At 46.7% G+C, this 22,500-nt stretch overlaps 1 protein-coding gene across 1 annotated transcript; it reads right to left on the minus strand.

The window, feature by feature from the left end:
• Window positions 1-581: 581 nt before the first annotated feature.
• Window positions 582-21,121, minus strand: LOC115156291 (Krueppel-like factor 7). Its single transcript, XM_029703744.1, has 3 exons — window positions 20,416-21,121; window positions 9,983-10,106; window positions 582-2,222 (listed from the first exon to the last, which is right to left on the minus strand). Exons 1-3 carry the CDS (start codon window positions 21,119-21,121, stop codon window positions 2,171-2,173), a joined length of 882 nt encoding a protein of 293 aa, XP_029559604.1. The 3' UTR covers window positions 582-2,170.
• Between the last annotated feature and the right edge of the window lie 1,379 nt (window positions 21,122-22,500).

The raw sequence follows: 22,500 nt of genomic DNA on the forward strand, positions 1-22,500 counted from the left end.
AGACAGTAATGGCATCTATTCTGATAGAGCAGCCATTAAAACTGATGTGAGGAGGCCAGGGTTTATGTGAGAGGGGAAGTTCGTGGGTACAGTAATCGTGACAGTATTAGTGACAGTGGTATTGGTATTAATGCCCTGATTGCAAGGCTATGTAAGACTTCATAGACCTGGGGCAGAGGAATCTGGTCCCATGCTGTTGAAGCTGATTGTTAACATACAGAGACTGAGATTGTTTGAACATGAGAATGAGCTCGTTTTCTCACTTCAAAGCCGTTACCTCCAGCGGAATCAGATCTTCATCTACAAAACAACAATTGCTAAAAAATCCTACTGTGAAAAATTTGGAGCAGAACAAATGATTCCGGGAAGCGATCCGAGTGTGAGAAGCTGCCATGCAGTGTTTTGCTTTCCAGCTCTGTTCATTAACTCAATCATATATTTTCCTTATCTCAAAGTGGAGCCATGAGCAAAGAAGCTGTTCTGTGTGTTGGTGTGTGTCTACGTGCCTGTACGGTGTGAGAGAGACGGAATAGTTTTTTTTGTGTAGTATTTTTTTGAGTATTTTTATGCAGTTTTTTTTATTTGTATAATTTTTTCATTTTTTTTGTTGTACTGTATGAAAAAAAGCACAGATAACATTGAAAAAGTCAGTGCAGACAATGGATACGAAACAGGCAAGTCCCTCTGGGATGATGAGGCCACGTTGTCCTTTCTAATACCCAGATTCATGTCCAGTAGCCTATCATGTCCCTAGTCTCCCAAATAGGGGATGTGGTCACAGCAGACCAGCCTCCCAGGCCCCTCCCTACTGGAGGAGATAGGGGTTTCCATGGTGGAGTTCCACAATCCACACAAACAAAGCAAACATTTTCCAGTTTTCTGTTCTGTTCTGGTCCTGGCTTGGTGATGAAGCCTCGAAGGTCCCGCCAAGGTTTGTTTTCAGCTGGATCGCATTGGAGAAAAACACAGAGTGGATAACAGACGGCCTTTCCTTTCATATCAGGCCAACAATACAAATCCTTTTTCTTTCAGCGTTCATGTGATTTCTTTTTTGTTTTTCCATCTTCTTAGCTATCAGTGCCAGATAGCGGCTACTGAGTTTAGCCTGTGCATACGGGTTGGGGTAAGTTCATTCGTTGTTCCTCCCTTGAATGTGCACATCGTTCCTCGTTCGTACATAAACTGTTTTAGTTTTTTTCCTTCAGTGAATTTTTAAGACATTTCAGCTGAGAGTAAACAGACCTTTATTCTTAATAATAATAATTAATTGTCTTTAAAAAACAAAGGCAAGAAAGTGTCGCTGCGCATTTGTTAGATGTTGCCTGTGAGGTGGCAGGAGTGAAGGTGAGAGAGGAGAGCAGAGCGCCTCCTACAGGAGAGCCTAGGAAGTCCGCATCCTGGTCACAGAGCTCACTCTCTTAAGTGTCAGACCCTCCTCCCACAGACAGGGGGCGCCACTGACGGATTGGCCACTAGTTCCATTGGTCTCTCTCTTCTCGCTATTCTGGCATTGTTGTTATTTCACACGGCTTGGTGAGGGTAGAGACACCCCTAAAACATTGTGATGGGATTGGGAAACAGCACACCAGAATAAAATGGCCAATAGTTGTTGATGGTTTGGGGTGCCCATCGTTGCTTCTGCAAGTCACTGACGATTGGCGTGTCAAAATGTAGCAGTTTATTCTGGGTGAACCATCTCCTTTCCAAGTTGCTCTATAGTTTAAATGTACATAAAATAAACAGTAGAGTGTAAATGGGTTGTAACTGGATCAGCGTATTGGTTTGGCAGTGTCTGGGTTACCAGGCGTGGATCAGACCAAGGCATGGCTAATCAGAGGGTGCAATAAAGGAGAGTTGTAGACTGTTGAGTAGAGATGTGTGAATCACGGAAGTGTGAATAAAAAAAAAACAACAAGCTCCTCCTCCTCTTTCCCTCCATCACTCCATCTGTCCTCGCCAACCATCCGTCCATCCAGGGTCGTGGCATACATCCGTCCAGCGTGTCATCCCCTACACTATGCTTCTAGTGTCAGGTCTCAGGTGGCAGGGGCAGCCTCGGGATGATGAGAGCTGGAGCTGGTGTGTAGTTCGTCTTCCCTCCTGCCTACTTCTTCTTCTCTCCTATCTCCCTTCTCTCGCTCTTCTTCCTCGCTCTCCTCCTCCCTCTCTCTTAGATGTGCCTCTTCATGTGCAGCGCCAAGTGATCTGACCTGGAGAAACACCTGGAGAGAAGTGAAATAAAGAGAGAAGAGGTTGTTAGTGGGGGAAGTCAAACTCTATGTTACTCAATAACAGTAGGTAAACATGGTTACGCATTCAGGGAGGTAATCGAGAGGCTGAAAGTTTCATTTCTGCATGACTGATCTGTGCCTTTAGTAAGATGGATACTCAGATTCTAAACTGTACATCCAGATGTTAGCTGGATAACTGTTGAGGTTTAAATGGACATTCAGATAATCTGGGTAGAAATCAGTGATAAGTGACATATTACGACAGACACTGCTCTCCTGCTGCTGGTACATTGGACATGTTAGTCATTTAGCAGACGCTCTTATCCAGAGCGACTTACAGTAGTGAGTGAATACATTTTCATACTTTTTTCGAAACTGGTCTCCCGTGGGAATCGAATCCATAACTCTGGCATTGCAAGCGCTACGCTCTACCAACTGAGCCACACAAAATGACAAACACTGACAAAGATGCAAATGAAACAGAAAGAAATGTGTTTAATAATCTGTGTTCAGCGAGCCTAAATCAGCAGCTGGTGTGTGTGAGAAAACAAAGAGCTGTGTAACACGTGTACAGATGGGAGTGAAGACTTTCAAGGACAAAAAACATTTGCCTCTTAATAATAAATTACATCTTGCTTAATTTTTATCACCTAAGTGTTAGTCAAAACGAGGACATGCCAGTTCAGCAACAGGATTGCTCGTTCTCTGTTTGTTAAAGAGCATGTGTGGTAACTCTCCACAACGCAGCCACAAATCAAGGTCCCTGGTTCTGCGATTTATACCACAGCTAGAGGTGAAATACTATGGCAGAAACCCCTTATTAGTTAGAGTCATGACATGTGAACAGGCGTGGGGGGGGCGGGGGGGGACGGCCCATAGGCCTGTTTCGGTACTAATCGATTAAGCTCACTGGATACTGCTACTGGGGAGGGTGATAAATAACAGCAAACAGGGAGAATATATACGCCACATGTCCTTTACTTTTACAGGGCTGTAAGGGTGGATTATCCTATTACACTCATGCAAAGCAATAAAATGAATCACAACTGAAATGAATAAAGCAAGCTAGAAAACAAAATGTGGGAGAGAGAAATGAGGAATTAAAAATTCAATTTGCCGATGGCTGTATCCATTATTAATTTGTCCAAAGACAGCTCTGCAATTTAAATCCAGAAGAGGTTTCTCTCTATCCAGACAGCTATGATGGGCTATTTCTCCAGCTAGCCGTGGTGTGTACGGGTGGTGGGAGAACGCTGAACAGTTATGAAAGACAATGCAGTCTCTCTCTCTCTCTCTCTCGCAGTCGCTCTGTCTCTCGCAGTCTCTCTCTCGCAGTCTCTCTCTCAGTCTCTCTCTCTCTCTCTCTCTCTCGCAGTCTCTCTCTCTCTCGCAGTCTCTCTCTCTCGCAGTCTCTCTCTCTCTCGCAGTCTCTCTCTCTCTCGCAGTCTCTCTCTCGCAGTCTCTCTCACAGTCTCTCTCTCTCTCTCTCTCGCAGTCTCTCTCTCTCTCGCAGTCTCTCTCTCTCGCAGTCTCTCTCTCTCTCGCAGTCTCTCTCTCTCTCGCAGTCTCTCTCTCTCTCGCAGTCTCTCTCTCTCTCGCAGTCTCTCTCTCTCTCTCTCTCTCTCTCTCTCGCCAGTCTCTCTCTCTCTCGCCAGTCTCTCTCTCTCGCCAGTCTCTCTCTCTCGCAGTCCTCTCTCTCTCTCTCGCAGTCTCTCTCTCTCTCGCAGTCTCTCTCTCTCTCGCAGTCTCTCTCTCGCAGTCTCTCTCTCTCTCTCTCTCTCTCTCTCTCGCAGTCTCTCTCTCTCGCAGTCTCTCTCTCTCTCTCGCAGTCTCTCTCTCTCTCGCAGTCTCTCGCAGTCTCTCTCTCTCTCGCAGTCTCTCTCTCTCTCGCAGTCTCTCGCAGTCTCTCTCTCGCAGTCTCTCTCTCTCTCTCTCTCTCTTGCAGTCTCTCTCTCTCTCGCAGTCTCTCTCTCTCTCTCTCGCATCTCTTTCAATTCAATTCAATTCAAGGGGCTTTATTGGCATGGGAAACATATGAAAACATTGCCAAAGCAAGTGAGGTAGGTAATATACAAAAGTGAAATAAACAATAAAAATGAACAGTAAACATTCCACACAGAAGTTCCAAAATAATAAAGACATTACAAATGTCATATTATGTATATATACAGTGTTGTAACGATGTACAAATGGTTAAAGTACAAAAGGGAAAATAAATAAGCATAAATATGGGTTGTATTTACAATGGTGTTTGTTCTTCACTAGTTGACCTTTTCTTGTGGCAACAGGTCACAAATATTGCTGCTGTGATGGCACACTGTGGTATTTCACCCAGTAGATATGGGAGTTTATCAAAATCGGGTTTGTTTTCGAATTCTTTGTGGAACTGTGTAATCTGAGGGAAATATGTGTTTCTAATATGGTCATACATTTGGCAGGAGGTTAAGAAGTGCAGCTCAGTTTCCACCTCATTTTGTGGGCAGTGTGCACATAGCCTGTCTTCTCTTGAGAGCCAGGTCTGCCTATGGCAGCCTTTCTCAATTGCAAGGCTATGCTCACTGAGTCTGTACATAGTCAAAGCTTTCCTTAAGTTTGGGTCAGTCACAGTGGTCAGGTATTCTGCCACTGTGTTCTCTCTGTTTAGGACCAAATAGCATTCATGTTTGCTCTGTTTTTTTTTGTTAATTCTTCCCAATGTATCAAGTAATTATCTTTTTGTTTTCTCATGATTTGGTTGGGTCTAATTGTGTTGCTGTCCTGGGGCTCTGTGGGGTGTGTTTGTGTTTGTGAACAGAGCCACAGGACCAGCTTGCTTAGGGGACGCTTCTCCAGGTTCATCTCTCTGTAGGTGATGGCTTTGTTATGGAAGATATGGGAATCGCTTCCTTTTAGGTGGTTGTAGAATTTAACGGCTCGTTTCTGGATTTTGATAATTAGCGGGTATCAGCCTAATTCTGCTCTGCATGCATTATTTGGTGTTTTACGTTGTACACGGAGGATATTTTGCAGAATTCTGCATGCAGAGTCTCAATTTGGTGTTTGTCCCATTTTGTGAATTCTTGGTTGGTGAGCGGACCCCAGACCTCACAACCATAAAGGGCAATGGGTTCTATAACTGATTCAAGTATTTTTAGCCAGATCCTAATCGCAGTCTCTCTCTCTCTCGCAGTCTCTCTCTCTCTCGCAGTCTCTCTCTCTCTCGCAGTCTCTCTCACAGTCTCTCTCTCTCTCTCTCTCTCGCAGTCTCTCTCTCTCTCGCAGTCTCTCTCTCTCGCAGTCTCTCTCTCTCGCAGTCTCTCTCTCTCTCTCGCAGTCTCTCTCTCTCTCGCAGTCTCTCTCTCTCGCAGTCTCTCTCTCGCAGTCTCTCTCTCTCTCACTCTCTCTCTCTGTCTCTCTCTCTCTCTCTCTCAGTCTCTCTCTCTCAGTCTCTCTCTCTCAGTCTCTCTCTCTCGCAGTCTCTCTCTCTCGCAGTCTCTCTCTCGCAGTCTCTCTCTCTCACTCTCTCTCTCTCTCTCTCTCTCTCAGTCTCTCTCTCTGTCTCTCTCTCTCGCAGTCTCTCTCTCGCGCAGTCTCTCTCTCTCTGTCTCTCTCTCTCTCAGTCTCTCGCAGTCTCTCTCTCGCAGTCTCTCTCTCTCTCTCAGTCTCTCTCTCGCAGTCTCTCTCTCTCGCAGTCTCTCTCTCTCTCAGTCTCTCTCTCTCAGTCTCTCTCTCTCGCAGTCTCTCTCTCTCGCAGTCTCTCTCTCTCTCAGTCTCTCTCTCTCGCAGTCTCTCTCTCTCTCAGTCTCTCTCTCAGAGCTGGTTGCTATTCAAGACTTCAAGACTTTTCTCTTTCATTTAATGTATTCTCTTTCTCTCCCTTTCTCTCTCTCTCCTTCCGTCACACCTTCCTTTTGAACTGACCATGTTGTACTTGTCTGGTGTGACTGCTAGAGGGCCAGTGGGGGCTGAGTAAGGTCCGCTGGTTGGACAGATGGCCCTCCAAGTCACTGTCAGAGGCTGCCACACCAGCTGGTACGCCCCCCGTCCCGTCCCCCCTGCACCCCTCTACCTCGCCCTGCAGGGGGTCCCAGCTTGATTAGGCAGAATTAATGACGTTCCTGTGTGTGTATCGGAAAGGATGACAGAGGGGCTCAGAGCTCAACACACTGGCTGTGTTTACTGTTCAACTTTCTCCCATTCTGATGGTAATGTGAGTTCCTCCTGGCCCATCCAGCCAGGCGTTCCCTAAGGTGCCTGAACAGGCTGCCTCACAGAGGGGAGATCAACGCGCCTGTTTGATGGTTGCCGCGTCACTCACAAGATGCTTCAAAGGCCCAGCAGAAGACAGGGTTGAGTTAACCTATGTTCCAGCCTGCATCCCAAATGGCACCCTATTCCCTTTATAGTGCACATCTTTTGACCAGGGCTCTGGTCAAAAGTAGTGCACTATCTAGGGGATAGGATGCCATTTGGGATGTAGAGCCAGTCTACTGTTTGTTTAGGTAGGAGCTTCAGCTCAGACAGCTGACTGACAGACGAGAGGGACAGATGCTTAATGCATTACCATCCATATTTATCTATTCTGTGTATCATTACCATTCATTTAGGAGTGGCCACAATCTGTTTAAGAAGACAATATCAACAAGGAAATCATTTGAATGTGCTTTTAAGATGAGAGCTTCATCAATTACAAAGGCTTCACAGTCATTATGGGATATTGTGTGTAGATCGACGTGGCAAAAATACAATTTAATAAATTTTAGAATAAGGCTGTAACATAAAAGAAATATGGAAAAAGTCAAGTGGTCTGAATACTTTCACGTATAGTGCATTAATTCAGGGCCCATAGGGCTCTGGTCAAAAGTAGTGCACTATATAGAGAATAGGGTCACATTGGGCCATGGTCAAAAGTAGTGCACTATTTTGGGAATAGGGTGCCATTTGGGATGCTCCACACTTTCATCTTATTCACACTCAGTGTTTTGGCAGCCATTTTACAGCCGTTTCCCAGTGTGAGTGAAATACTACTAAGACATAATCAGCAGATGAGTTATAGGTAGTGATCCAGCCAGCTCCACTCTGGGTGTTCTTTATCACACACCTACTGCAATGCTGTGCCTCACATTTCCTTCCTTCCTTCCTTCCTTTCATCTTCTATTCGTCTCTGCGACAGAAAGATGTGCATGGGAGTATTTGCGAGTGTGTATATAGCAGGGATCATCGACTACATTCAGCGACAGGACTATTTTTATCTTGAGCGGATTGTCAGGGGACCGGAACAAAATTACAAATGTTTTTTTAACCAGGTAAGTTGAACACATTCTCATTTACAGCAGCGACCTGGGGAATAGTTACGGGGAGATGAATGAGCCAATTGGAATCTGGGGATGATTAGGTGGCCATAATGGTATGAGGGCCGGATTGGGAACTTATCCAGGACACTGGGGTTAACACCCCTACAATAAGTGCCATGGGATCTTTAGTGACCACAGAGAGTCAGAACACCTGTTTAATGTCCCATCTGAAAGACAGCACTCTACACAGGGCAATGTCCCCAATCACTGCCCTGGGGGATTGGGATTCTTTTTTTAAATGTTATTTTTTAGACCAGAGGAAAGAGTGCCTCCTACTGGCCCTCCAACACCACTTCCAGCAGCATCTGGTCTCCCATCCAGGACCAACCCTGCTCTGCTTCAGAGGCAAGCCAGCAGTGGGATGCAGGGTGGTATGCTGACAGCTTCCTACTATTATCACCTGACAGTTTATCAATCACAGCCCCATGCTAATGTTAATGTACCCTCTCTGTCAGACACACCCACACACCCAAACAGATATAGAATATTTGACTAAAAAAACGTTGCTAACATTTGTATGCGATCACATACTGTATACAGTATCTCTCTATGCGCGGGGACAGATTTTCAAAATTCAAATTTGATGTCCAAATTTGGGGGGCCAAATAACATCATTTGTGGGCCAAATTAGTCCGGTTGGCCATCAGTTGGGTAACCCTGGTATATAGTATGTGTGTGTCAGCAGAACATGCAGTGATCAGGAGGGGGTTAGGTTCAAACCTAAACTAGAGGTACTGGGAGGGTCCAAATAGAGTCCCCTAGGACGCACGTTAGAGAGAGAGAGAGAAAGAGAGAGAGAGTAAGCGAGAGAGAGAGAAAGAGAGAGAGAGAGAGAGAAAGAGCGAGAAAGAGAGAGAGTCTGAGTGTCTGAACTAGTTGGCTGGCTGGCTGAGCTCACATCCAAGTCCTGGAGGCTGTGTGTGTATCTAAAGCTGGCCTGGCATCTGGACTTCCCGTAACTGTAGCAGGCTTACTACAAATAGCCCCATTGTTAGCCAACAGCCAACATATATGCTGGTAATGAGTGTGTGAACATGGATTTGATTATGCACTCTCCCGAGTTGGGGGCTTGAGTGGGGCTATGGTGTATTATATACAGTGGCTAAGGCTGGTCTAGGATAATGTGTGTGTGTGTGTGGGTGTGTGTGTGTGTGTGTGTGTGTGTGGAGGGAGGGAGGGAGGGAGATGGTGGATTTTGGAAAGCGGTCCCCTTCTGGAGGGGGACAGAGAGGGAGCTGGGTAATTGTGGCTCCACCTGGAGCGATCAGCTTGCGCCTTGGCCCCAGTGTGTAAGTGTTGCCTGTGTGTAAAGACAGGGTCTGCCTCCCAAATGTTACCCTCTCCTGGTATTCCCTATAGGCTCTGGTCAAAAGTAGTGCACTATTGTAGGGAATAGGGTGCCTTTTGGGACACGTACAGGTTGACTGCTTCCTGCTATTATCCCCTGACAGCTTATCAATCACAGACCCACACTAATGCAAATGTGCCCTCTCTGTCACACACACACACACACACACACACACACACACACACACACACACACACACACACACACACACACACACACACACACACACACACACACACACACACACACTCCTTTGTGTATCCAGCAGGACAGAGGGGTCTGATGAGTGTCACTGTGTCTGTTGTTCGAAAATGGATGATCTCCTGTGTACGAGTGTGTGTACGAGTGTGTGTACGAGTGTGTGTACGGGTGTGTGTATGAGTGTGTGTACGGGTGTGTGAACGAGTGTGTGAGGAGAGAGTGTCTGCTTGCCCAATCTGGTTCGTGTTTGGTCGCTCTCTCTCTCCTTAGTTCCTTGTTTCTTCTGTTATATAACCATCTCACTTTTTTCCACTTGTGCTTTTACTGATAGTGTCAGCATGCAGCCCTGCCAGTACCATCAGCAGGGGAAGCAGGGTAGAGCAGCGTGTGAGAACGGCCTATTCACAGGGTAACATAGGACTGGCCTGTGACTGAGTTACTCAGCAGACTGGAGCAGATCCTGTGTTAACTGCCAGGGACGCGAGGAGAGCCAGTCTGTAGAGTGCTGCTATGCACATGATGAGGACAGAGAGGGAAACGGAGACAGAGAGGAAGAGCATTGCTACTGGGACTGGGGCTGTCCGAGGGGACATTACAGCGATGACTTGCATTTACGTAGCAAATATTTTTCTACAGCTCAAAGCACTTTACATTATATACGGCTAACTCCCCCTTCCACCATCAATGTACACGTGGTTACTGTAGTGCACTGTGTATTGATGTACTTGTGTGTGATGAGTGTTTGTTTGAGATAGATCATTTCTCTGTCACATGCAGATCATGTCCTATCCGCTGTCACTTCTATACCATTTGGTCGGGGACATGCAAAGTGTGTGTGTGCAATTGATGTTGGCGTGTGTGGTACATACCTGTCACAGTGGTTACACTTGAATGGTTTGGCTCCGGTGTGTTTGCGGTAGTGCCTCGTCAGCTCGTCGCTCCGGGCGAAACGCCACTCACAGCCCTCCCAGGAGCACTTGTACGGTTTCTCACCTGACAAGACAGACAGAGAAAAGAAAACGTTACACTTTAAACAGCTGTGACCTGAATACAACAGTTCTTTTCTGTTTTAAGGTGGGAATAGTGAGATGTAAACTGCTACAACATCACCAAGCAGCCACAGATGAGCTCCTCCCAGCTAGTTAATGTACCTGTGTTACCGTAGTTACCCAGCCCAGGATAACACACCCAGGCTTATTCACCACAGGGTTTTACATTAACCAATCATGTCAATTAGCCAGCCTGAAACTCAGAGAGTTCTCTAAATGAAGTCTTTCAGCGAACCTATATTAATTCATAGTCCTAAAACTAAAATCACCGTGAAAAACAAAACCTTTTTTTCTTCTTTCCTCTGCCCCCGTCATCCTCCTCTCCTCTCTGCTCCCTGACCCCCTGTGGAGAGATCTGAAATTCTAATGAATTTCTCCCCAGTTAAACAGATGGGAGAGGGAGATATCTATTGTTCACATGTTGTATTTTTATCTCCCTGGTAAAAAAAAAAATCCCTTTTGGGATGTGAAAGGCGGGTGCAGCAGGGTGCGGAGGGGGGGGATCCGGACCCTGAGGTACCCCTCCTGGGGACCAGGCTGGCTGTGTTCGAATGGGCCTGGACCTGGTGGGTGGGGGGTGGGAGGGGGCTAAAGTCGGGGAAGGTTTTGGGGTGGCACCTGCCCTGGTGCTGTCGAGCACTGCTGCCGCGGTTGATTCAGATCCGGGGGTGGTAACGATAATTGGGATCTTAATGACGCTTAATGGGAAGTAATACCGTACTTCCAGTCAGCCAGCTGCCACCGTCTCCCCTGATCACCATGTCTACCAATCTTCCTAACTAGACTAAAGTGCCATAAAGTGAAATCTAAGCGGCTCAATCGGGAGAGCAGTGGTATGTCCAAATCACAGGCGACAGTGGGAGACAGAGGAAGTAGAGGGTGAGGAGAGAGGAGAGGCCCTATGGGAGACAGAGGAAGTAGAGGGTGAGGAGAGGAGAGGCCCTATGGGAGACAGAGGAAGTAGAGGGTGAGGAGAGGAGAGTCCCTATGGGAGACAGAGGAAGTAGAGGGTGAGGAGAGGAGAGGCCCTATGGGAGACAGAGGAAGTAGAGGGTGAGGAGAGGAGAGTCCCTATGGGAGACAGAGGAAGTAGAGGGTGAGGAGAGGAGGGTCCCTATAGGAGACAGAGGAAGTAGAGGGTGAGGAGAGGAGAGTCCCTATGGGAGACAGAGGAAGTAGAGGGTGAGGAGAGGAGTCCCTATGGGAGACATGGTGGTGAATGGAGATGAATGGAGGTGAATGGAGGTGAATGGAGATGAATGGGGATGAATGGAGGTGGGGAAGGTGGTGAATGGAGGTGAATGGAGATGAATGGAGGTGAATGGAGATGAATGGAGGTGGGGAAGGTGGTGAATGGAGGTGAATGGAGGTGAATGGAGGTGAATGGAGGTGAATGGAGATGAATGGGGATGAATGGAGGTGGGGAAGGTGGTGAATGGAGGTGAATGGAGATGAATGGAGGTGAATGGAGATGAATGGAGGTGGGGAAGGTGGTGAATGGAGGTGAATGGAGGTGAATGGAGGTGAATGGAGGTGAATGGAGATGAATGGGGATGAATGGAGGTGGGGAAGGTGGTGAATGGAGGTGAATGGAGATGAATGGAGGTGAATGGAGATGAATGGAGGTGGGGAAGGTGGTGAATGGAGGTGAATGGAGGTGAATGAAGGTGAATGGAGGTGAATGGAGATGAATGGAGATGAATGGAGAAGAATGGAGGTGGGGAAGGTGGGGAATGGAGGTGAATGGAGATGAATGGAGGTGAATGGAGATGAATGGAGGTGGGGAAGGTGGTGAATGGAGCTTAATGGAGGTGGGGAAGGTGGTGAATGGAGGTGAATGGAGATGAATGGAGATGGGGAAGGTGGTGAATGGAGGTGAATGGAGATGAATGGAGGTGAATGGAGGTGAATGGAGATGAATGGAGGTGGGGAAGGTGGTGAATGGAGGTGAATGGAGATGAATGGAGGGGAAGGTGGTGAATGGAGGTGAATGGAGATGAATGGAGGTGAATGGAGGTGAATGGAGATGAATGGAGGTGGGGAAGGTGGTGAATGGAGGTGAATGGAGATGAATGGAGAGGAATGGAGATGAATGGAGAAGAATGGAGATGGGGAAGGTGGTGAATGGAGGTGAAGGGAGAAGAATGGAGGTGGGGAAGGTGATGAATGGAGATGAATGGAGATGAATGGAGGTGGGGAAGGTGGTGAATGGAGGTGAATGGAGATGAATGGAGATGAATGGAGATGAATGGAGGTGAATGGAGGTGAATGGAGACGAATGGAGGTGGGGAAGGTGGTGAATGGAGGTGAATGGAGATGAATGGAGGTGGGGAAGGTGGTGAATGGAGGTGAATGGAGATGAATGGAGGTGGGGAAGGTGGTGAATGGAGGTGAATGGAGATGAATGGAGGTGGGGAAGGTGGTGAATGGAGGTGAATGGAGATGAATGGAGATGAATGGAGATGAATGGAGATGAATGGAGATGGGGAAGGTGGTGAATGGAGATGAATGGAGATTAATGGAGGTGGGGAAGGTGGTGAATGGAGATGAATGGAGATGAATGGAGGTGGGGAAGGTGGTGAATGGAGATGAATGGAGGTGGGGAAGGTGGTGAATGGAGATTAATGGAGATGAATGGAGGTGGGGAAGGTGGTGAATGGAGATGAATGGAGATGAATGGAGGTGGGGAAGGTGGTGAATGGAGATGAATGGAGATGAATGGAGGTGGGGAAGGTGGTGAATGGAGATGAATGGAGATGAATGGAGGTGGGGAAGGTGGTGAATGGAGATGAATGGAGGTGGGGAAGGTGGTGAATGGAGGTGAATGGAGATGAATGGAGATGAATGGAGGTGGGGAAGGTGGTGAATGGAGATGAATGGAGGTGGGGAAGGTGATGAATGGAGATGAATGGAGATGAATGGAGGTGGGGAAGGTGGTGAATAGAGATGAATGGAGATGAATGGAGGTGGGGAAGGTGTTGAATGGAGATGAATGGAGATGAATGGTGGTGGGGAAGGTGGTGAATGGAGATGAATGGAGATGAATGGAGATGAATGGAGATGAATGGAGATGGGGAAGGTGGTGAATGGAGATGAATGGAGATAAATGGAGGTGGGGAAGGTGGTGAATGGAGATGAATGGAGATGAATGGAGATGAATGGAGATGAATGGAGATGAATGGAGATGAATGGAGGTGGGGAAGGTGGTGAATGGAGATGAATGGAGATAAATGGAGGTGGGGAAGGTGGTGAATGGAGATGAATGGAGATGAATGGAGATGAATGGAGGTGGGGAAGGTGGTGAATGGAGATGAATGGAGATTAATGGAGGTGAATGGAGATGAATGGAGGTGGGGAAGGTGGTGAATGGAGATGAATGGAGATGAATGGAGATGAATGGAGGTGGGGAAGGTGGTGAATGGAGATGAATGGAGATAAATGGAGATGAATGGAGGTGGGGAAGGTACTCTACAGAACACAGCTCTGGTGATTCTCAGAATCACACTGAGGAGCTTTTCCTTTTAATCCCCAAAGTAAATGGAAAAGTGTGTTCTCATTTCCTCCAGTAGAATTAAAGAATAAACTTTTAAAATGTGCATGGTAAAACACATTCTGCTGATTTGCAGCAATGTACTGTGTGGAGCACTGCATATGTTGATTGAAGTCATTTAAGCCAATTCTGCTACAAAACACCTGCAATAAAAGGTGTTGATTAGCAGTAGAAATGTCAGTGATTTCATTGCCAAAAGTAAATCTGAGGCAACCCCAGCAGCAGACGGTAAAGGGTGATGCAGTTTTGTTTTACATAATCTCAGAGCACTGTGGAATCTGCTGCGAGCACGATGATGCAACAGAAAGTAAAAGATGACAGAGATGGAGAGGAGAACAGAGGGATGTGAGATGATGCAATGCATGTCCCCTCATCCTCCATGTTGTACGATGACATGGGAATTACAAGAGGCACCTGGATTGTGAGTGATACCTCAAATCCTTTTTAATTTCTCATTCTCTTTTCTCATTCCGTTTCTTTTGAGATATTATTTGATCCGTTGTCTGTGGTGAGATTGTGGAAGTGTGACAGATTTCAGGGTAGAAACACCTCAGGATCATCTGCTGTGCTTTCCTTTCTGTGTTTTAAATATTATTCAAATCAGTAGAGGGCATTCTGTGTACTGGGTCATGACCCTGTACTGCTGTTAGAGCAAGAGGGTGCAACCAAAATGGCACCCTATTCCCTATATAGTGCACTACTTTTGATCAGAACCCTATGCGTAGTGCACTATATATGGAATAGGATGCCATTTCAGACGAAGCCAGAGAGACGGCAACACCTCAGCATTGAATCAGCAACACACCACTTTACAGCCAGATTCCAGTTAACACACTCCACACAACACTCCTCTACCTCTGGGGTGAACATATGAACGCAACACATTCTGAACATCTGCCTCTGCCTCTTGATACACTCATAAACATTTTGCCAAAAGACCTGAGGCTTTTTATTTGCCCATTCTCTTCCACGGTGTAAAAGCTATAACAGATCATACCCCCAGACAGTGTTGCCTTGTCATGAGAGCCTGTTAGGCAGGCCAGGCAGGCAGGGAGGGAGGGATAGAGGAAGGCAGGCAGGCAGGCAGGCAGGCAGGCAGGCAGGCAGGCAGGCAGGCAGGCAGGCAGGCAGGCAGGCAGGCAGGGAGGGAGGGAGGGAGAGAGGGAGGGAGGGAGGGATAGAGGCAAGCAGACAAGCAGGGTAGGATAGAGGAAGACAGACAGGCAGGGAGGGATAGAGACAGGCAGACAGGGATGGATAGAGACAGGCAGAGGGAGAGATAGAGGCAGGAAGAGGGAGAGATAGAGGCAGGCAAGAATAGAGGCAGGCAGGGATAGAGGCAGGCAGGCAGGCAGGGATAGAGTCAGGCAGACAGAGAGGGCTAGAAGCAGGCAGAGGGAGAGATAGAGGCAGGCAGGGATAGAGGCAGGCACAGGCAAGGAGGGATAGAGACAGGCATACAGGGGGGGGTAGAGGCAGGCACAGGCAAGGAGGGACTGAGACAGGCAGACAGGCAGCAGGCAGACAGGCAGGCAGGCAGGGATATAGGCAGGTAGGCAGGGAGGGATAGAGACAGGCAGGCAGGCAGGCAGGGATATGGGCAGGTAGGCAGGGAGGGATAGAGACAGACAGGCAGGCAGGCAGGGATATAGGCAGGTAGGCAGGGAGGGATAGAGACAGACAGGCAGGCAGGGATATAGGCAGGTAGGCAGGGAGGGATAGAGACAGACAGGCAGGCAGGGATATAGGCAGGTAGGCAGGGAGGGATAGAGGCAGACAGGCAGGCAGGCAGGGATATAGGCAGGTAGGCAGGGAGGGATAGAGACAGACAGGCAGGCAGGCAGGGATATAGGCAGGTAGGCAGGGAGGGATAGAGACAGACAGGCAGGCAGGCAGGCAGGGATATAGGCAGGTAGGCAGGGAGGAATAGAGACAGACAGGCAGGGATAGATGCAGGAAGGCAGGGATAGAGGCAGGCAGGCAGACAGACAGAGATAGGCAAGGAGGCAGACAGGCAGGCAGGAATAGAGGCAGGCAAGCAGGGATAGAGGCATGCAGAAAGGCAGACAGACAGGCAGGCAGTCAGTCATCAAGGACCGCTCTCTGTCATTTTGGAGAGTCTTGTGGCCACAGGTGCGAGACAGTAAACGTTTCACACCCCTTCCCCAGTAATTGGCCAACGCTCCTACTCCTCTCCTCCTCTCCACTACCATCAGCACCTCCCCTTCGCATTTCCCCTCCCTCCCTCCCTCCCTCCCTCCCTCCCTCCCTCCCTCCCTCCCTTCTCCTCCTCTCCAGACTTGACAGAATGAAGCAGGGCCGGCTTGGACCCACCACCACAGTGCCACGCCAACCGCTATGCCAGCCAATTATAACTCTGCGAAGCGAGGATGCATGATGGAGTCTCCTAGTAACCGGCAGAGAGAGAGAGTTTGTGTGAGAAAGAGAGAGAGAGCGAGAGAGAGTTTGTGTGTGTGTGTGAGAGAGAGAGAGAGAGAGAGAGAGAGAGAGAGAGAGAGAGAGAGAGAGAGAGAGAGAGAGAGAGAGAGAGAGAGAGAGAAGTGGAGCCGGCTGAATCCGTGAATCCGCCAGCCATGGACACTCAGCACCACCAGCCAATTATGGCTCTGCTCTGGATGAGTCTAATACAGTTGCCTGGCAACCCAAATCCCCCAAAAAAGAGAGCAGGTTGGGGCGGGTGGGAGGTTTTTTTGGGGGTGGGGGGGAAGCTGGATTTGAGGGGTGGCTGGTGTTAGGGGCAGGGGTAGTTGGAATGGGCAGCACTTTGTTGAAACAGGCTGAGACTGGTACCAGGAGCTGCAAATAATCAGCCAATTACGTACTCTCCTCTCGCCTGTTTCTGATATGGTCACCTAGCAACGCACCCCCTCTGATTCATCACCCCCTCCCACCAGCATCACAGGTGCCTGTGTTCTGCAGTTAATTACATTTCCTCAGTCAACTGGAGATAGAGCGTAGGGCCTATTATGATCTCTCAGCTCTCAGCTGAAGTTACAGCAGACAGACTGGCCCATTTCCTAGAGTTCCATCCATGCAGAAGCTCCCATCTCCCTAAAACAAACCATCCATTCCCAACACCAGAGGAGTGAAGATAGGAAAATGTTGGGTGGGTTTCTGTTCTGACTAGAATAGTTCCGGTCGGTTTTAGATAAGACATTGCGTCCCTGCCCGCCTGTGGGGAAAACAACCTGTGGTTACCCCATTGGCCCACAGCAAATCCGTGACCTTTTTAAAATGCAATTTTCTTGTTGTGGGCTTGTTTTAGTCAATTACAAAACTACCTTTGAGAAAGTACAACAGGTCTAAAGATCACTTTTCAACATTGCCTGCTCCCACTACATAGAATCACTTCATATTGTAGGGATTCCAGCATGCCCCTTTTCATGACGGTCCTAGCAGCCATGTGAGTGAGTGCTAGCTAGTTACCGACCGGTACATTAAGCTAGCCAAGACCAACAACACAAACAAACGGACTATACAGCCATGTGAGTGAGTGCTAGCTAGTTACCGACCGGTACATTAAGCTAGCCAAGACCAACAACACAAACCATCGGACTATACAGCCATGTGAGTGAGTGTAGGTTCAAACCGACTATACTAAACAAGTTAAATGTCTTACATGTGATGAAATGTTTTCCTCACGCATATGTACGTGTAGCCTACTTGGACACCGGGTCCTCAGATTTCCCACTCTCACATGCCGAATAGCCTGAAGTCACTGGGCTTTTCTCTCAGGCTCTATTTCCCTATGTGCGAACAGTAGGTCAGATTTTTTTACCTGGTTACATGTACATTGAACAACACATCATCTTTTCGGCATGTTTTGTTATTTCCCCAAAATCGATGAAGTTATAACTAAAAACCGACAATGAAGTTGGCTCTTTTACAATTGGGGTCAATAGGAAATAATGTTTGTTTTCCCCAATTTGTGGGCGTGGTTGAGGGGAATTCCAACCCCACGTATGGACATTCTAATTCTATGGTTATTAAACCTCAGTGAAAGGCTGTGTGTTCCCTTATGGACTGTCTGAACCGAAGCTGCTATTGATGTCAACCCCATGCAGCTAGGCTCCCAGGCCCAGTGGACTCAGAAACATATTTTCCCTGTGTTTTATATATATTTCCTACACTTTGAGGTTGGAATAATACTGTGAAATTATAAAAAATTATGAGAGTGCCCTTTTAGTGTAAGAGCTGTTTGAGTTCCAAACCTCTCTGCCAATAACGGCTAGTTTTCAGTTTTCGCCTCCCCACTCGGACCACTCCCAGACACTCCTAGCAAAAATATTACTTGACAAATTGCTCTTTTGCTCTTTTTAATTGAAAACAACTACAGTAAGGTACTTCATTGTTACCCAGAAATGATTTGATATTGAGATAAAAACGGCTGCATTGGACCTTTAAATCCTGCACTAATCTTAATCTCCCTCCCTGTGTGTCCTGATGTATGGACATTATAACCAAAAAAGGGAATTGGAGCGAATTACATCCCTGTACTATACTGCTCTTGTCTTGTAATGGACATACCAGGGCCGGAGCTACACAGCTATAGGCAGCATGCTGCAGTTGTTTTCTCTTCTATCCCTCACTCATTTCCCCCCCCCTTTCCCTCCTCCCATTTTGGTGGTGGGAAATAAGGAAGGGGCGAACGAACGCCTTGGTGATTAGCATCGCTAGCGCTGTAGCGCGTGGCAGCCATGAAACCTGCCGAGTCAACAGCAGGCCTCAGGAGAAGGATTAGCGGAACTAACACTGATGCTAGAGCTACGACTAATGCTAAGCGGAGGCCATGTTAGCCTGGGACTTCTCTCTCTCTCTCTCTGGTTCACGGGGAGGGCAGCGGCGGTTACATACTCCAGGCTGCAGCAGATATGGCTGAATTAGCACGGAGACTCCATTTAGACCTGTCAGTCTATCAATCATCTGGCAATTACCATATCACTCCCTCGCTGGCAGCTTGTGGATGGAGAGACTGGTTTCAGTTAGAGACTCAATAGAGTCACTGAGGTGAATGAGAGGCATCACTGGAGAGCTGATATATTTATTTTTAGCTCACACTGGGAGATAGAGGGATAGATCAATAATGCCTCATTGTTTTTACTTGATACCTTTGGATTGCAATCCTTGCACTTACCCCAATCATGCTGAGAACTGAGAGCCAAGCAGATGTTTTCAGGCAGAGCGTTAAAACCTAAACCTATCATCTTTGTGTTTTTAGGTCAGAGCGTTAAAACCTAAACCTATCATCTTTCTGTTTTCAGGCAGAGCGTTAAAACCTAAACCTATCATCTTTCTGTTTCCAGGCAGAGCATTAAAACCTAAACCTATCATCTTTCTGTTTCCAGGCAGAGCATTAAAACCTAAACCTATCATCTTTCTGTTTTCAGGCAGAGCATTAAAACCTAAACTTATCATCTTTCTGTTTCCAGGCAGAGCGTTAATTAAAACCTAAACCTATCATCTTTCTGTTTTCAGGCAGAGCATTAAAACCTAAACCTATCATCTTTCTGTTTCCAGGCAGAGCGTTAAAACCTAAACCTATCATCTTTCTGTTTTCAGGCAGAGCGTTAATTAAAACCTAAACCTATCATCTTTCTGTTTTCAGGCAGAGCGTTAATTAAAACCTAAACCTATCATCTTTCTGTTTTCAGGCAGAGCATTAAAACCTAAACCTATCATCTTTCTGTTTCCAGGCAGAGCGTTAATTAAAACCTAAACCTATCATCTTTCTGTTTTCAGGCAGAGCATTAAAACCTAAACCTATCATCTTTCTGTTTTCAGGCAGAGCGTTAAAACCTAAACCTATCATCTTTCTGTTTTCAGGCAGAGCATTAATTAAAACCTAAACCTATCATCTTTCTGTTTTCAGGCAGAGCGTTAAAACCTAAACCTATCATCTTTCTGTTTTCAGGCAGAGCGTTAAAACCTAAACCTATCATCTTCCTGTTTCCAGGCAGAGCGTTAAAACCTAAACCTATCATCTTTCTGTTTTCAGGCAGAGCGTTAAAATCTAAACCTATCATCTTTCTGTTTTCAGGCAGAGCGTTAATTAAAACCTAAACCTATCATCTTTCTGTTTTCAGGCAGAGCGTTAAAATCTAAACCTATCATCTTTCTGTTTTCAGGCAGAGCGATAAAACCTAAACCTATCATCTTTCTGTTTTCAGGCAGAGCGTTAAAACCTAAACCTATCATCTTTCTGTTTTCAGGCAGAGCGTTAAAACCTAAACCTATCATCTTTCTGTTTTCAGGCAGAGCGTTAAAATCTAAACCTATCATCTTTCTGTTTTCAGGCAGAGCGTTAAAACCTAAACCTATCATCTTTCTGTTTTCAGGCAGAGCGTTAAAACCTAAACCTATCATCTTTCTGTTTTCAGGCAGAGCGTTAAAACCTAAACCTATCATCTTTCTGTTTTCAGGCAGAGCGTTAAAACCTAAACCTATCATCTTTCTGTTTTCAGGCAGAGCGTTAAAACCTAAACCTATCATCTTTCTGTTTTCAGGCAGAGCGTTAAAACCTAAACCTATCATCTTTCTGGCTCTTTTGTTAGGTGCATGTTGCACCTGTGTTACTGTAGGTGCATGGCCAGGCTAGACAGTTTTCAGGCAGTGTGTTTTCAGGCAGTGTGTTTGATGCCTGGTACACAGTGCACAAGGTTAAGACCTATAGGTTCTGTCTCACCGGTGTGTGTTCTCTGGTGGGCCTTCAGATGAGAACTCTTGGTGTAAACCTTCCTGCAGCCGTTGAACTGGCAGCGATGGACTCTCTTCTTGTTCTCAGGGATATCTCCCCCCAGCGACCCAGACCCCTGCTCGCTGTCGCTGTGTGCCCCCCTGCTGGGCGGCGAGGGTAGCGTGGCGTGCATGGCCACCAGCTTGGCTGCGTTCAGACCAACCTTCTTGGCCACCAGTTTGAGCGTGAGCGTGCCGTCGGCTGTAGCGGTGAGAGTCTGCGTGGGCTTGACCAGGTGGCGGCCCAGCTCCGGCGAGGAGGGCGGCGTGAGGGATGTGACGGCACTCAGCTGGGCAGCGTTGACCCCGTTGACCCCCTCCTTGGTGGTCTTTGCTCCAGACTCTTTTTCAGAGGCCTTGGTGTTGTGGAGGTGTGGGGCCTGTAGGACCTTGGGGAGGGAGATGAGGAGGGGAGGGGGGCTGGGCTGGTCAGGGAGGCTGGGGAGGAGTGGGTCCAGGGGATCCATCAGGTCACTGTCAGCACCCTCCATGAAGGCAGGCGTCAGGAGGCAGTCGAGCTCCTCGTCAAACAGCTCTGATAGACGCTTGGGCTCCGTCTGCAGGTACCGCTCCAACTCCAGACAGGTCTGTAAGAGAGAGAGAGAGAGAGACACGGTCAGAATCAGGAACAGTACAGGACAGAACCCCTCATTCATAATATACACATATAATTTAAGGGAGAGACAAGGTCACATCAAGGTCACTCAGTCAGAAACAGGGACACATGGTCAGCACGGGCACAACAGCCTCACCATAATACTCCCTAATCCACACATACTGTATCAGACCAATACCAAACAACAGATCATATCAGCCCTATATGAAACAACAGATCATATCAGCTCTATATGAAACAACAGATCATATCAGCTCTATATGAAACAACAGATCATATCAGCTCTATATGAAACAACAGATCATATCAGCCCTATATGAAACAACAGATCAGCCCTATATGAAACAACATATCAGCCCTATATGAAACAACATATCATATCAGCTCTATATGAAACAACAGATCATATCAGCTCTATATGAAACAACAGATCAGCCCTATATGAAACAACAGATCATATCAGCCCTATATGAAACAACAGATCATATCAGCTCTATATGAAACAACAGATCATATCAGCCCTATATGAAACAACAGATCATATCAGCCCTATATGAAACAACAGATCATATAAGCTCTATATGAAACAACAGATCATATCAACTCTATATGAAACAACAGATCAGCCCTATATGAAACAACAGATCATATCAGCCCTATATGAAACAACAGATCATATCAGCTCTATATGAAACAACAGATCAGCCCTATAAGAAACAACAGATCATATCAGCTCTATATGAAACAACAGATCATATCAGCCCTATATGAAACAACAGATCATATCAGCTCTATATGAAACAACAGATCAGCTCTATATGAAACAACAGATCAGCTCTATATGAAAGAACAGATCAGCCCTATATGAAACAACAGATCATATCAGATTTATATGAAACAACAGATCATATCAGCCCTATATGAAACAACAGATCATATCAGCTCTATATGAAACAACAGATCATATCAGCTCTATATGAAACAACAGATCATATCAGCTCTATATGAAACAACAGATCATATCAGCCCTATATGAAACAACAGATCATATCAGCCCTATATGAAACAACAGATCATATCAGCTCTATATGAAACAACAGATCATATCAGCCCTATATGAAACAACAGATCATATCAGCTCTATATGAAACAACAGATCATATCAGCCCTATATGAAACAACAGATCATATCAGCTCTATATGAAACAACAGATCATATCAGCCCTATATGAAACAACAGATCAGCCCTATATGAAACAACAGATCATATCAAGTCTATATGAAACAACAGATCATATCAGCTCTATATGAAACAACAGATCATATCAGCTCTATATGAAACAACAGATCAGCCCTATATGAAACAACAGATCAGCCCTATATGAAACAACAGATCAGCCCTATATGAAACAACAGATC

This window comes from Salmo trutta, chromosome 20 (assembly GCF_901001165.1).
Source record: "Salmo trutta chromosome 20, fSalTru1.1, whole genome shotgun sequence".
Classification (NCBI taxonomy): Eukaryota; Metazoa; Chordata; class Actinopteri; order Salmoniformes; family Salmonidae; genus Salmo; species Salmo trutta.

Bases quoted from the DNA above. Each gene is read 5' to 3' on its own strand.
- LOC115156291 (XM_029703744.1), bottom strand. From the start codon at position 21,121: ATGAATGAGGGGTTCTGTCCTGTACTGTTCCTGATTCTGACCGTGTCT. The intron at 10,107-20,415 runs GTGAGACAGAAC...CTGTCTTGTCAG, and splicing joins CCACCAGAGAACACACACCG to GTGAGAAACCGTACAAGTGC. The intron at 2,223-9,982 runs GTATGTACCACA...ACTTCTCTCCAG, and splicing joins AAGTGTAACCACTGTGACAG to GTGTTTCTCCAGGTCAGATC.